We start from the raw sequence: 15,422 nt of genomic DNA on the forward strand, positions 1-15,422 counted from the left end.
ATTTTTATTTATCAAAAATCGACTATGGCATAGTCTACATTATTCATGGCCCTGTAAAAAAAAGGGGGGGGGGGGGTAAGGGGGTAACCACTCCATCTTATTTTCAAAAATAGATATTGTTATACGTTTGCTTGTTTGGTACCATGCCTACCCAGAGCAGCTCAGAACCTGATGTTTCTAAGCCTGTTTCCTTAGCCTTCAACAGAAAAGAGCATGCGCTGCCAACGGTCGATTGCATGATACTACTTTGTCTTAATATCAGAGTCGTAGCTTGTGACTTCCGCCGCTCCTTACCCTTCGACTATTATTGTCATTATTATTTCATATCACCGGGGGCAACGACTGCAACTGCTCGCCTCTCTAGGACTTTGTACTATCTAAGACATGCAAGGAAACACAGCAAAAATAGGTCATAACCAATAGGACTGATTGGGTATTGACCTGTTTCACTATGTTACCTAGGTAACAAAGCATCTTAGGTATTGCAAACTATTCCTTATTGAAATTGTTATAAAACTTTGAGACCATTTCCATCGAAATCGGAGCAAATTTTGACCCATGTGGTTTGTCGTAGATAGGTTAAACTATATATTTTCTGAATCCTCTAGCAAAATTTATGAAAATTTAATTTGACCTCAGTATAAACATTGACCTTGGATTTATGGGATTCCACACATGACTAACGTTGGCTAACGCATTCCTAATAAGTGACACAAGAGAGTATATGTCAATTCTGTTGCTATCACATTGGGCGTAATTGTGACTCCAAAATTGGTTAATCTGCAGTAAATGGTTCTACATTATTACTTAAAAGCGTTTGGTCATTTTTTAAGCGTTTTAGCGCAACAGGGGTACTTTATTGTAATCTATCTAGATATAACATTTTGCTTGTCATAATGTAATTAACTTTTATTTAGAGAACTCGTATATCCATTGAAGTAATTTATCCGAATGAATCCTTCATGTATGACTATGTTCTTCCCAAATGTTCAGCTTTCAGGTGCTATTCTAGTGGCTTCTACTGTACAAATCATAATTGGTGCTACAGGGTGTATAGGACTTCTTTTACGATTTGTTGGACCGTTGACTATAACTCCAGCAGTCACACTTCTTGGTTTAGCAATAGTTCCACTGGGCGTCGATCTGTCTGGCGGTCATTGGGGAATAGCAGGAATGTACGTAGTGGTCATTAATTATTGTTCTATTCGGAATGTGCACATTGGTGATATTATGATTCCTAACATTGGAGTTCATAACATGTTTAAATAAAAATTCCCTTTAAAAGGGAAAGCCAGCCTCAATGTAGAAGAGGTCTTATAATTAGTTTTGGTCAATGTGAAAGGCATTTTTAAGATCACGCTTACATCTACATGACAGTCCACCAAACCATCAACGATGAGAACATGCACACTGAAACAGCAGAAAACATTAATTCCTAATCTCATTTCAACTCTTTTAATTCATTACTCCAAATTGTTCTGGTCTGTTTTTTGTTGTTTTGTTGTTGTTGTTGTTGTTGTTGTTGTTTTTTTTGTCTTTTCAGCTTTTTACCCACAATATCTCAATTTCCAATTTTGTAATACCAGAACTTACGAACTCAATATCTTCGCTTAGGAATGTCCGATTTCACTGCTTTCGATATACCACTTCACAAATACACTGCCGGTTTGAGTTAACTTACATGCACATTTTATTTTAAAATAACTTAATTAATTCGCAATGTATAGTTTAAGCCTACTATATTATAATAGATAGTGGCCAGCACATTTATAAAGGACTGGTTACTCACTACAATCTTCACTCTTAAACTGTGTTTTTCTGAATGTGCTGATCATGTTGATTGCTAGTCGGAAACTCCTGCGAAGCTATGGACATGGCATCTTACATACTCCATTCTATAACAGTCTGCCTTGTGCCTTGTGTGTTTTCTCTTCAATCATTTTGTTGAATGTAATTTTATGAATCAAATAGTTATGTGTCATTTTATTTATAATAAAGAAGTTATTAAATTAATAAAGTAAGACAATTTATTTATCTATAAGTGCATGTCAAATGGGGTACATTGTTCAATACTATAGGCCTACATGCATAAATTATGCCCATATTATAGCTAGGCCCTAAAAACTTTATTTTGCATCGGATTTTTCCCGTTGAAAGACAAAACTGATGTTTATGATAGCAACCATTTCATCAATAACATTTTGAGTCATTTTTATCCATAAAACGACACAGGATATGATAGATAACTACTTTCACATCAATATGGTCCATATGATCACAGATTGTTGAGAATCTGTGATATGATCCGGGGATATGATGAAGATTTTGATTCTATAGATCTGTTATCAACATGATATCACGGTGTTCAGTGGTCAAGGAGTAAGGACCCCCGGTCAAGGACACTGATATGACATCATAGGTGATGTCAGATTTTCTTCTGCTGACCATATGATGCTATATATTAACTATTATTGTTACATTTAGGCCTATACCTAGAACTTTTAAAGTCATAATTAGTTCAAACATAACTTTGGTAATACTCACTCGTTTTCGTTCGTTGAAACGGCAAAACATACTTACTTTTCCTTACAAATCGAATTAAAATATTTAAAAAAAAATTCAACCACAAAAAGTTTTAAACAAAAGTCATTCCAATACCAATAAAAATTAATCTCTTGAGCAAACTGACCCCATCCCAGAAATAGGTACCAGCCCGATGGGCTGGCGAAAAAATAACAACGGAAGACGCACACTGTATACACAAATGTTTATGTGATTGCCGTCAAACGTGGACGTTTTAATGAAATTTGACATTTCAACCGCGGACTTAATGAAGAACATGGCTGAAACCTGTATTCGTCAAGGAGGCAACCAGGTAGAGGGCAGAACAGCACAGTAAACTCACTTCAGAAGAACCAAAGAAAAACCAAACCGCCCTTTTCAGGGCTCTCTTTTACCCCAAAAAGAGAAATGACCTATGTTGAAATAAAAAAGTATAATAAAACAAAATAAGAAAGTAAGAAATATAATAAAACAAAAAGGCATAAATAACCAAGCCCTACTGATAAAGCCCGTTCCCTAAATAAAGTTTGTTACTGTATAAAGTTATATTGAGGAATGTTTGATTTTAATGCATGTACGTAGACGTACTCCTTTTCAATCTTTGAAGTAGCCAAACCTCCTCCGTGGACAGAATGAAAAACGGGTACATTTCTTTAAAAGAACACATCTTCGAATGTTGTGAGTCGATTGAAATATTTCTATCGGTTTATCAAATTTCATCATGCAGTTATTGTTGCCTACATGTATGCACACAACACAGGGGCACTCACAATTAGCGTCATATATCAAAAAGTATAAAAGCTATGATTTTAGTACTTGCTCAATGTTTCAATAACTTATTCTTTTCAAAATATCTGAATTTTCAAACCGGTACAAGCTTTAATAACGGGGGATCATATATATTTGTATGAGAAAGAAATCGTACCATCTATCCAAACTCCCGTGTTATTCCAATGCACATTTTGCTTCACTGGGAAGCCCTGGCTTGGTCGTATTTGGAAGATTGGTGTCACGAAACCGTAATAGGTACAAATTTAGTACTTTCTGTCAATCAAGTATGGTTTATTCTCTACATGTCAATCTTTAAATCATTAGCATAGTCCTTATAATAACGGGGACCGCCTTGATAAGTAAATGACAGCAAACCAGTGAAAAATACCCCCAAAACTCGGTCAGTGGAGCTCCGCCCGGGTTTATGGCTGGAAAGGTCACTGTGAATTTGCCGTGGACATAACTGCACTACAGGGTGTATCAAAATGATTGGTACCGGGATATGTGACTTTTTCAAAAATATATCAAAAATATAGAATTGCTAATTAATATAGTTTTGTACTATAAATAGAAAGGGACATATGTTAACTTATTGATTTAATAATCTGAAGATAATAGGTTGATGCATCTGGGAGCTATTGTCATTTAAACGAAGGTCGACGTAATCGTTGTTTTACTTACACACCACAATAGGTTCACTGCTTGAACTATTTATTGCATACATGCTCTTAATCAATATCTTACTTCAGTCTACATAACATAAAAAGCTTTACACATACTTTTAGATAGTTCACGAAGTCGCTATTTTACGACTTTTGTAGTGTGAGGTGAAGCCCTATATTGAATGAAGTGAACTTAACTCTTGGGATGGTTCCATTTTGTAACTCCCCATTTTGAAACAGTGTAAGTTATAACATGTTTGCATGGGATCCTCCTTGCTCTTGGAAACTGTCTGCACTTCTCCATAGTTTCGTGAAACACGCTGAAGTGTGGAATAATGTGGAGCTATTCCAATAACTCTTACCAGGTTTAACCTAACAGACACTATCTACCATCAGTCTGCCACACCATCTACTTAGTAATCTCAATGCATACTACAATTTAAATTACCGCCCTAGAAGGTGTAAATGCACAAACCTTTTTCACCCCACCTAAAGTATTCAAGTCTATAAGGTATTACGGCTTTGACATTATTCTTAACCGATAAATATTGATTAGAGCATAAATATATCATGAATGAAGAAATAGACAAGGAAAAAAAATAAAATATTTTCAAGATTTTCGACATATCATTCTCACAAGGTATTTGTAGTATTATAGAGCTTTGAAATGGTGCGCTACGGTTCCAGCGTTACGATGAATAGTGTAAAATCACATACTTTCCTTTAGAATCATGTAACTTCTGAACAAAATGTGCTGTATTTATGATCTAAAATTCTTAGAGAAGATAAAACTACTATAATTTCAAATATTTAAACAATTAACTCCAAACTGGTACACAAAATAGTTAAAAAAATCTTCCAAAATGAGAAGTCGTCGGTACCAATCATTTTGATACACCCTGTATGTAACGAATCAAGGTTTCTTTATATACCAAAATATATTTGATTAACCTTTCAAACATAGGAGAAAAAGAGTGCGCAATGAGGGTTGTGTTTTTATGGGACACCATGTAGGTTAAAATCGAAACAAATTGTATATTTGTGTAAAACGGTGGTCAACGTCCTCAGTTTGTCGTGATACAAATGTGTGTACGGGTTTGTATGGCGAGTGATTGGTAGGCGGATTACCGACCATTTAGAACCATCTAGCCAATCATAAAAGAATGCACTGAACACTATACTTAAACTACGCGCAGTACTTTCGGTCCTCAATGTGTGCATGTCGCGTAGGACCGATTTATTTGATCTTGAAGGTGAAAGCATGTCCATTTATCCTATTTTCAGGACAATTTTTGACAAAAATATCAAGAATTCTGTGTTTTCATTTCCGTGTGTTAATTAGGTTAAAAGTTGTTGCTGCTCAAGAAAGGAGACAAATACACTTGAGCTGAATGTAAAGATTTTGATTTTGTCCAATACACTTGTTCTTACGGGGCTAGTGCATTAGCCGCATCAACATCTCAGCGAGCGTGCATTGATTTGTCAAATTTTAATAGCTCTGAACAAGCAATAGGCATTTATGAAGCTATAAAATGATGATATCAATCAACGTTTTCCTACATTTGCTTGGGCACAGATGAAATGTTTTGTTTCCATTTTTCTTAATTTCAGGACAGCTGCTTTGGTGATTTTATTTTCGCAGTACCTCGCTCCTTTTGACATACCTATCCCTGCATATAATTCGTCCAAGAGATTTTACATCGGCAAGGCACCAATATTTAAATTGTTTCCAGTAAGTACACAGTGTATGCCAATATCGTTTAAATAACATGGTTATGTCGTCATTAATGATTGAATTATGTGAAGACCAATAATTATTACATGCTACGGACTATCTTCAATTTCCATTGTATTGACATGTCGGGGTGGCTTTGGTAGCTGAATCCTCTGGATTCCCTAAAATCAAGAAAAAGTGAAGGGAACAGAGAAGGAGAATATAATAATTATAATAACTGATCAATATCAATTATCTAAGGAATCTAGTTACTATTTTAGGAAAATATCACATATACAAATCAAAAACTAACGAAAGGAAGTATTAATTTAATACGCTAAAATATGCGGCTTCTTGCAAAGCGCAAATGTTCAACAAACTTTGAGAGAGCTGGGTAAACATTTTCACGTGACCCAGTATAACCCTTTATATATCTTATATTAACGCATTTACGTTTTCTGGTCCACCTGTATTGTAATTATATATCTTTAAAAAATAATAGCATTTAATGTTCTTTGTTGTTTGTGTTATGTCCAGTCAAATTAAATATGATTGGTAATTTAAGGTGCGCTTTGGGAGCTGGTGGATCCATATTTCATGTTCTTTGTCCCACCACTAGCTCCGTACAGGGAGTAACATTTACGGGAAAAATAATATTATTGGTCAATATCTGTCAAATATTTCCAACTTCTGAGGACCACACTCCGTCTTAGACAACCCCTAACCCACCCCGACCCCACCTCAAAAAGTCCATGTCGTTACAGTCGGTTTAGATAACACCTGGTTGTTGTCGGCTACACTTGCCTGTCCTGCAGACTTAATCTACGTCGACCCCATCCACCAGGTCGCTTGGCCTTCCGTCAGCATTATCTCCCTGATTTCAGCAGTTAGTGTCTTGATATAAAAGGTAACTTTCCATTTCAAAACAAATGTGACCACAGATAGTAATTGCAATCCTGACGACTTGGATATTTTCTGCGATACTAACGGCAGCTAACGTATTTCCCGATGATCCGTCTGAACCTGGCTATAGCGCCCGTACTGATATCAATGTTGACGCCCTCCATTCTACACCGTGGCTGTTATTTCCATACCCAGGTATGTGTATATTTCAAAGTATTGATTTGGTCAGATTTGGATGATATACCTTCCAATCACATTGAATGACTTGTGACGAATCCTCGCTGAAGAATGGAATGTCATCCCACAGTATTAACGTGTAACCAGGTCGGTTAGCAGCATGAGGGGAAGGTACCTGACTATTGTGGCTGCCTGTGGTTCCCCAAGTTCTTGAGGTTAGTGGCTAGCGTTATTTGAGCACAGAATAATGGTCAATATGGCAAATGGGGTGTCATTGTAAGGCGGAGTATTGTAGCTATCCATTGATATGCAACACGATATGAATATGTCACAAATAATTTGAGATACAGATGCTTGAAAAAACTTTCCAAACTTTTGTTGAGGAGTTTATAATGAAGAAAAACTTTCTGCAAGGAATATGCTGCCTTCACTAACAGCCGGTAGTATAGCCATAAGGCGCGTGAAAGTCGATTTCGAGTTTATCGTCCCCCGCCCGCGTCACCTTTTGGAAACCAAAAATACCCACGTCAAATTTTCAAAAATGCCAAAATAATTCATTATTTTCAAAGTATCAGTACTTTCACCAGTTTTAGCAATTGGAAACATATATTTTTGTTTGTAAAACATATAAATTCATAACTTGGAAGCAAAACCAGGCTCTTTTCTAACTTTTCTAGTCCCTACCTTTCGTGAAAATTTCTTCGTCGCATTTATTTCAATTTTGAAAAAGTCTCCTCACCAACCTGGAAAAAAAGTGACGATAAACTCGGAATTGACTTTCATGGGCCTAAAGGAGAATCACGACCCATCAGTACCCATTACGTCACACGACAGTGAAGAAATATTTGATTGACAGGGTGTTTAAAACCGAATTTACTTCAATATTTGGCTCATTTGAGCCCTCAATTGCACAACTTCGCAATCAGTAAAGTTATTCTGAGTACATGTATGAGTCAGCGTGTCCCATCTCCGAGATCTTTCACGGTCACCTGGGATTGGGCATGCATTGGACTCAATTCATTGTTTATATAATTTTACCATATTTTAAAATTCCTTTATTCCAAGGTCAATGGGGAACACCTACCGTGTCAGCAGGAGCTGTTTTTGGCATCATTGCTGGTGTACTGTGTTCCATTCTAGAATCTGTAGGAGATTACTACGCATGTGCAAGAATATCTTCTGCGCCGAAGCCCCCACACCATGCCATCAATAGGGGTATTCTGATGGAAGGCATTGCCTGTATTTGCGCTGGTGCATGGGGAACAGGGATTGGAGTGACTTCCTACAGTGAATGTGTTGGAAATATCGGTCTTACTAGGGTCGGTACACGCTACGTTACACCGTCGGGTGCATCACGTACTGTTCTATTTACGAATATGGACTTTTTTGAGAAAATTGGTGTACATAAATATAATCATGATAACATTGAATTCTTTAAATCTACCGAATTACAGACCTTACTTATCTCTAGTTAATGAGATTAAATCATGATTTTGGGTTATTCCTTATTTTTCCAGGTTGAATGTTTCACATAATGCTATTATTAAAAAGAACTCATGTGAAAACACTTCCGTCATAGAAAAATTCAAACACCGTTTTATGGTACATACTAGATCTGTATGTGATAAACATTTTGCAAAATATCTGGTCTATCGTACGTAATCATGGTAATACTAGTAGTGCATAATAATAGATAGTTGCACATGTACTTTAAAGCATTATTTAATGTAAAACATACAGTTCTATCTTATGTGCTATTTAAACTTTGCGAACGGCGACTCGTAATATATGTATCACATAACGATCTATTTGCGTATTTATGTATTTTAGAAAACGTCTTATGTATTATAAAATAATAATGTTTCATATGATAAGAATTTATATTTGAGACATGTCTTCTTTAAATTGAAAACCTTTTTCAAGATTATTCATGGTATAACTGGGTATTTGGAAGCAAATTCCGGCTCAAAGCTTTTCAAACCCGATTTTTTTCTAAATACGTATTTTCTTAATTTGAACAGTATATGTTGCACCCAACGATTATTTCTGTCTGATTCTTAAAGCTAGGGTAGTATGTGACCCATTAGGTAAGGTCAGCTACATCAAATGACCTTGTTCAGTCCAGCTTTCCTGAAAGTAACCTTCACCCAAGTCAATTTGCTAACAAATGTTGACAGTTGGTAACAGGTATGACTGATCCTTTTGAAGCGTTGGTAAAATATGACATTTTGTTTAAGGTATCTGTAATGTGAAGATACTTTTATGCTACCAGTAAAGGACGTTGGTATTACACCATGTGCACGGTATAACAATGGCGACAATGATGATATATACTGATCACAATAGTGATATTGTATGTCTGGTGAAACAAACCCAATATCCAAATGGTAGACCCCCTAATCGTTTTTATAAATATAGTTCTGAAATGAGAAAATGCATTTATACTCTCCAGGTTGGTAGTCGAATAATAGCTCAAGTGGCTGCAGTAGTGATGTTATTCTTTGCGGTTTTCGCAAAAGTAGGAGCTCTTTTTGCCACGATGCCTCATCCGATTATTGGTGGTTCGCTTCTGGTTGGAGCATGTAAGTAATTTGCTCAATATTGGGGTTTTTTGTTTTGTTTTTTGTTCCAAATTCATTATGTCGTACAAAAATACAAAAACACTTCAGAATTTACATCACCGGGAAGGAAATGAAATTTACATCGGACCGAAGCCACTTTTATTGCAGAGGCGCGACTGCGTAATTCACCCCTCCTACACACACACCCACACCCCGACACACAACCCGTTCTGCCAATTTTTGACTCGAGTACAGTTTTTTGTTTTCCCTTATTACCAATTGAACAGTAACCCACCGAACAAATTTATGTTTTCTTCCTGTTTTAGCCATGGTACTTGCAATAGGTCTGTCTAATCTTCAATTTGTAAACTTGAATAGTACTCGGAATTTACTCGTGGCTGGTTTTTCACTGAGTTGTGGCTTTGGTATTCCTCTGTGGTTGAGAGGTCATCCAGAAGCGATTCAAACAAGTAAGCACTTCACGTATTTCGTTTGGCATTTCATAATCACATCCCAGGCTCAGTATAAGTCTGGTGTAAAGACTCTCATTGAGATAATTATTAATATCATGCTACTTACGTTTCTCGCGGCATCTGTGGGCTATGTGGACTCCAGTTTTAAAGCTTCTTACAACTCATATGGGTATTCACTTAGTATTAACAAACATATCGTAGGAGCTTTAGACCTTCATTTGAGATTTTGCAGTTTGCATCATGTTTGCATCTATTTATGTTTCACATAAACATTATATATAATGACGTCCCATGTCAAAACCAGACACTTTTGGGCAGAATCGTAAATCGCAGGATCTGGCATGAGACATTTTTCAAGGTAATTCCTACTCTCAACATTGTCAATCATATTTTTGAAGGACGATATCTCAATTTCCAATTTTATAATACCATAACTTACGAACTCAATATCTTCGCTTAGGAATGTCCGATTTCATTGGGGAAACGGCGTTGTGGAGCAAAATATCTATATATTTAAGATATGTAAAACATCAAAATTGATAACCTGCCCAAAAGTGTATGGTTTTGACATGGGACGTCACATAAAATATAATGCATGCTACTTCTTTGTAGTTCCTTAGCACTATAATATAATCAAGGAAAATTATGCCATACTCTGATATATAAACGCCACCCTCTCTCCCAATTTAATGTTGATTAAAGCACTCGGGCTCTCCAGGCTCAACATTGAAGGAAGGGGAATAAGAAAGGGACAACGTTTGTTCTTCTCAACATAGTTATAACAATCCCACTGGCCACTGAACTACCATAGAGTACCAGTATATTTGAAAGTGTGTCAACTATTTGGGCTTCTGCTCTTCTTCCAATTTATCGTTTTTAAACCGAACTTTAAGATAAATATATTGTTGTTTATGTGATTCATATACAGGCTCAGCCAATGTCGACTCAATCATGACCATTTTGTTAACAACCGATGTTTTTGTTGGCGCATTAGTAGGTTTCATCTTGGACAATACAATTCCTGGTAAGTACATGACATTTTTACTTTTCTCCTTATTAGCTGAACCATGACACTTTTATTTAATGTTAAAAACACATTTCGCCAGTTGCAGCTCTTACATCAAGGAAAATCAGATCACACTGTAGTCCTAAACCTAACTAAGCCTTCAGAAAAGGGAGAATATGTGATATTTCACCGACCGATCACGTAAATGGATGGTTGCTCATCAACAGTATCTGTAGTATAATAAGCCCAGTCTCTCCACTACAGTGCTAATATTAAACACTGTACAACATTTTTAAGTCATATGGAGCACATTAGTGCATAACACTTTAGTACAGTACCGGTCTCGGGCCTGCAGGGCCGATAGGTCCGAGGCCGGTGACTCCCATACGACGACTAAACACTCACAGTGGGACCCCAATATTAGGGCCCGCAGGGCGTGAAAGCAATGAGTAACTTAAGGGTGACGGGCTGTTAATTAACATTAATGTTAAAACCTTCAGTTACCTTAATGCAACGACATTGAAATGTAATGTAACAGATGGCGCTATCACTGCACTTATGTGCTTAATATCAGCACTTAAAGACTGTTGTACAGTGCTTAATATTAGCACTGTAGTGAAGATACTAGGTTGCAACATACCCATGTAACTTATGTAAGACAATGAAAGTTGTTTGATGGACAACCATACCTCGTGCGAAGTACACTTCCTACATGACTATACCCAAGGTTATCTTATGTAACTCATTTGATGGGTCATGTACTGCATCTGACAACCTAGCTGTTCACGTGGTCACCTATTATGGTGACCACGTGAAGTGATAGAGTTAAAACCTAAGAGGAAACTCAAGTTGTGAAAATACAAACTTTGTTTGAGGCCGCGGTAAAGTAATGACAATTTCACCTTATTAGGCACTATGGAGGAACGTGGTATGTTGAAATGGCTTTCAGCCCCCGATGAAGATGACCCTATTTTGAGCTCTATTAAGGGCTATGATCTTCCGTTTGGCATGGACTACATACGGAGATCGAAACTATGGAGCTATCTACCAATAAGTCCAACATTCCAAGGCTTTCCATGGGATAAACGATCGGGATTTCTACCTAGAGGTAAAATGTTCCAAATATTATCGTACATAATGCCGAATAACAGATAACTACAACCCTTCCCAACCTTCCCTTCCCGAGCGCGAGCAGCGACTGAAACAAAAACAGCCTATGACTGTTAACAAATCGATAAGGTCGCCCTCTGTAGACAGCATAATACAAATCGGAGTAAAGCTGAATTTATACTCGATCGCTTTTGCAGAAAAGCGATTTTCACGCATGCTCAATGTTTACTTACATTTCCAGAGCGTCAAGCCGATCAACCGATTCAAATCGCCGAGGCAAAAACGACGTCGCTTTTGCAAGTTGAAGAAATCTCAACTTCCTTGCGATATCGCTTGACACGTGAATGCGTCAACCAATCATATACAACCATCTGGATCTATTATTTTGCTAATTAATTTACCTTTTTCGATTATTAATTTTTGGTGATGAATTAATTTAAAGCAATAATTATTGACAGCAACTGATGTTTTTAAAATGTATTTTGTGGCATTTAGAATTTTTTAATTGTCGTCTGCAATCGCTATCGCCGTGATAAGTATAAATGCAAAAGCGACGAGCGATGCATCGCAAAATTCGGCGATTGCACATCGCTTTTCAAAAGCATTTAATCGCAATCGCTCGGCGATTGAGTATAAATTCAGCTTAACACGAATTGTTTACAATTATGTCAATTTTTATGGTGTTTTGTATCAACATCCATCGATAATAACAAACACCTTCTGCTTCTTTCATCATTGAATATTTTATTTTTCTTGTTCTTCTACTACGTCTTCTTCCTCGTCTTCTTCTAATTGTTGTTATACTAATGGTGCAACCACCTAATTGTGGGGTCAAATCTTCTGATTCTGCTTCTTTCGTCAAACCCAAAAATTTGGGCGCAAGAAACATTGATCCATTGACACAGTTAGAAGTTAAATGTCGTGTGGAAGTTATTAGTGGTCATTATGTAAAAAACTTTAAAATGCTACTCCATCTCTTAAGTTTCATGCTGTGACCATCAAACGTGATTAGAAGAAACGTGATTAGTGAGTGAGGTAATAAGTTTTACATAATGCAATTGGTTGTCATGAAGGATGGCATGACTCGGTAGGAGTCCGAAGGGCGAATTCTTGTCGCATATCAATTTATAAGCGCTTTTTTTAAAGTCATAGTTCATTGAATTTACAACCGTACATGACAAAACAGGCGAAAATAGTAACTTTTTGCACAAGATTTGCAATTTATAGAGAATTTACCATTGCTCATTCTAGTGACTCTAGAATATGGACAATATAAGTGTGCTTTTTCATTTAATGACATAAAATTTGAAAAATATTGTAAGGAACACTTGAGGTTTTGACTTTTAAAAACTACATTTTGGTCAACAAATGTGCTTGGATAGGTAGTTTTCAACAGCTTTTCCACATTCGCCTTGCTATAACATTGAATTGTGTTATCTGTTGACCTAGTGACTAAAGGTGTTTTTAGGGGGAAGTGTTAGCTTTCGTTTGATATTTAAAAAAAATCTGATTGGATGAAGCTTCATAGCTCCTACATTGATATGCACTCAACCGTGTAGTGTAATCAAAGACTGTGGTGGAAACATTCGCTGCTTGTTGTTCTCTGCTTGGAAGCTCTTGGGACGAAAATGTGTGCTCAGGTGTATCGAGGTGGAAACTCTGCGCATGATGGTTTATAAGAGAATCGTTTTTGTATAGAAACCTTTCCATGTGATCGGGCCATCGGTAGGGCAAGGGTATTGACTGATTTGACGCATCTTTTCAACTTGAGTTGCAACCATAGTAACGCCAGATTGAACATGTAAATGGTGGGGATCATGTTTATCTTGCTTATTCCTTTTCCAACAATATTATTTTACTAATTACTATTATCTTTGTATCTCTCTGAAGGTGAAACTACACAAAAATTTCTGGACGACATGAAACCTGACGAACTACATGATTCAAATGATTTCGAATCTGATTATTCTGGCCGGTGTGATGGAACACGAATAGATGACGAGTCAAATATGTAATCAACTGGCATGTCTATACCAATACCGGCCTAATTTTATAACTTTGTAAATAGAACATGTAACTTTTTTACGCATGGAAACATTGGATTCACTGAATACGGCAAATCCTACAAGATGTCGTCATTTGACGTCACGCCGATATGCATAGCGTTTAGCGAATAACGTTTCTGTGCATTTGAAAATCGCGAAGTGCGTAGTAACGATGTGCGAATCTTCGGCGTGACGACATCGGCTGGTGGTTAGTACGATTGAATTATTAAAAGGTGAAAAATGAACATGAACATAACAATTTACCAGAAATCCAGTTTCTGTCAACAAAATCTTGACTTATATTTTCTCTCAGGATTATTTTTTCGTACGTGGACGTGGGTACGTAAATACCTTCAATTTAATGGCTTTCAACAATTTAGCCGTATTCAGTTTTGCATGGCAGGCATGTATGTGAATTCGCAACTTTCATTGACATATGATTTGATAGCGAATGTACGGGCCTTCTTTCAGTGGCGGATTTAAGCTGTCAGCAAGTCAGCAAGTGCTGACAGGCCCCCCTGTTATTTTGGCCAAAGGGCCCCCCTTTTTTTTTTTTTTTTTTGCTTTAATTGTTTTCTGCAAGGTTCAAAGGTCCGGTGGGTAGAATAGTACTGAAAAGGTTATATATGCCCGTGCATGCAAGAGGACATTCTATTTATGCCTGCATTTATGTTTCATTAAATTTTGCCCGTTTTGGCTACAGCAAGAGATCAAAAGTCAAGGGCCCTTAGGTGCCCAAATTTAATATTTGGGAATACAATTTCTATAAAATCAGGACTACGAATTGGTGCATTACACATTCTTAAAATGCAAGTAGGTCATCTAGTATGGGTCCAGGGCCCCCAATGTTAGATATAAGCGTATCATTAAAGCTGGCTCTAAAACTACAAAGGACCCCGTATATGGACCGTGATGCACTTAAAGGCCCATATAAAAATAACAGATGTGGAAATAGGAGTATAAACTAACCAGTAAATACCAGTTGTAGTCCAATTAATTCATGGCATATTAGATGGCCTAGGGAAAGTTGGCCCATATTTGCAAGACTATCCTTGCCTTCAAGGTGAAACAAACCTACTCATGTTACCCTCTGGCCATGGGCTGGCCTGGTGTCAGATCTTACCCAGGGAAAGATGACATTCCAATATTGGCCTTTAAGCCTGAAGGTCTTTCCCTTAGATATGAATTTTGCCAATTTTGGCCCGGATACCCAAGATCAAGAGTTCCGGGGGCCCAAATGTCAATACAAAGGGCCTGTTGTTTCTCAATAACTATTGATGAGTTCCAAAGGTCAAATATTATAGGTCTCCTGGGCCTAAAATGTTTTTAAAAAGTAATTTAAAGCAATAACAGTTCATGGTTCAGCACTTGGGCAGTGTATCTTTACATGGGTATATGAGCCTCATAAAATGTCAAATATTATTGGGTACAGAGCCCA

General features: G+C 37.0%; 1 protein-coding gene across 1 annotated transcript in view; it reads left to right on the forward strand.

The window, feature by feature from the left end:
• LOC140155862 (solute carrier family 23 member 1-like) overlaps positions 1 to 14,898 on the forward strand; it is a 36,118-nt gene extending 21,220 nt beyond the window's left edge. The window contains exons 5-13 of the mRNA XM_072178855.1: positions 994 to 1,175; positions 5,607 to 5,727; positions 6,651 to 6,807; positions 7,855 to 8,108; positions 9,242 to 9,371; positions 9,677 to 9,820; positions 10,752 to 10,847; positions 11,740 to 11,937; positions 13,830 to 14,898. Coding sequence (XP_072034956.1) covers positions 994 to 1,175; positions 5,607 to 5,727; positions 6,651 to 6,807; positions 7,855 to 8,108; positions 9,242 to 9,371; positions 9,677 to 9,820; positions 10,752 to 10,847; positions 11,740 to 11,937; positions 13,830 to 13,954 — 1,407 coding nt within the window. The 3' untranslated portion in view covers positions 13,955 to 14,898. The remainder of the gene's footprint in view (positions 1 to 993; positions 1,176 to 5,606; positions 5,728 to 6,650; positions 6,808 to 7,854; positions 8,109 to 9,241; positions 9,372 to 9,676; positions 9,821 to 10,751; positions 10,848 to 11,739; positions 11,938 to 13,829) is intronic.
• Positions 14,899 to 15,422: the final 524 nt, after the last annotated feature.

The sequence above is a fragment of the Amphiura filiformis genome, chromosome 6 (assembly GCF_039555335.1).
Source record: "Amphiura filiformis chromosome 6, Afil_fr2py, whole genome shotgun sequence".
Lineage (NCBI taxonomy): Eukaryota > Metazoa > Echinodermata > Ophiuroidea > Amphilepidida > Amphiuridae > Amphiura > Amphiura filiformis.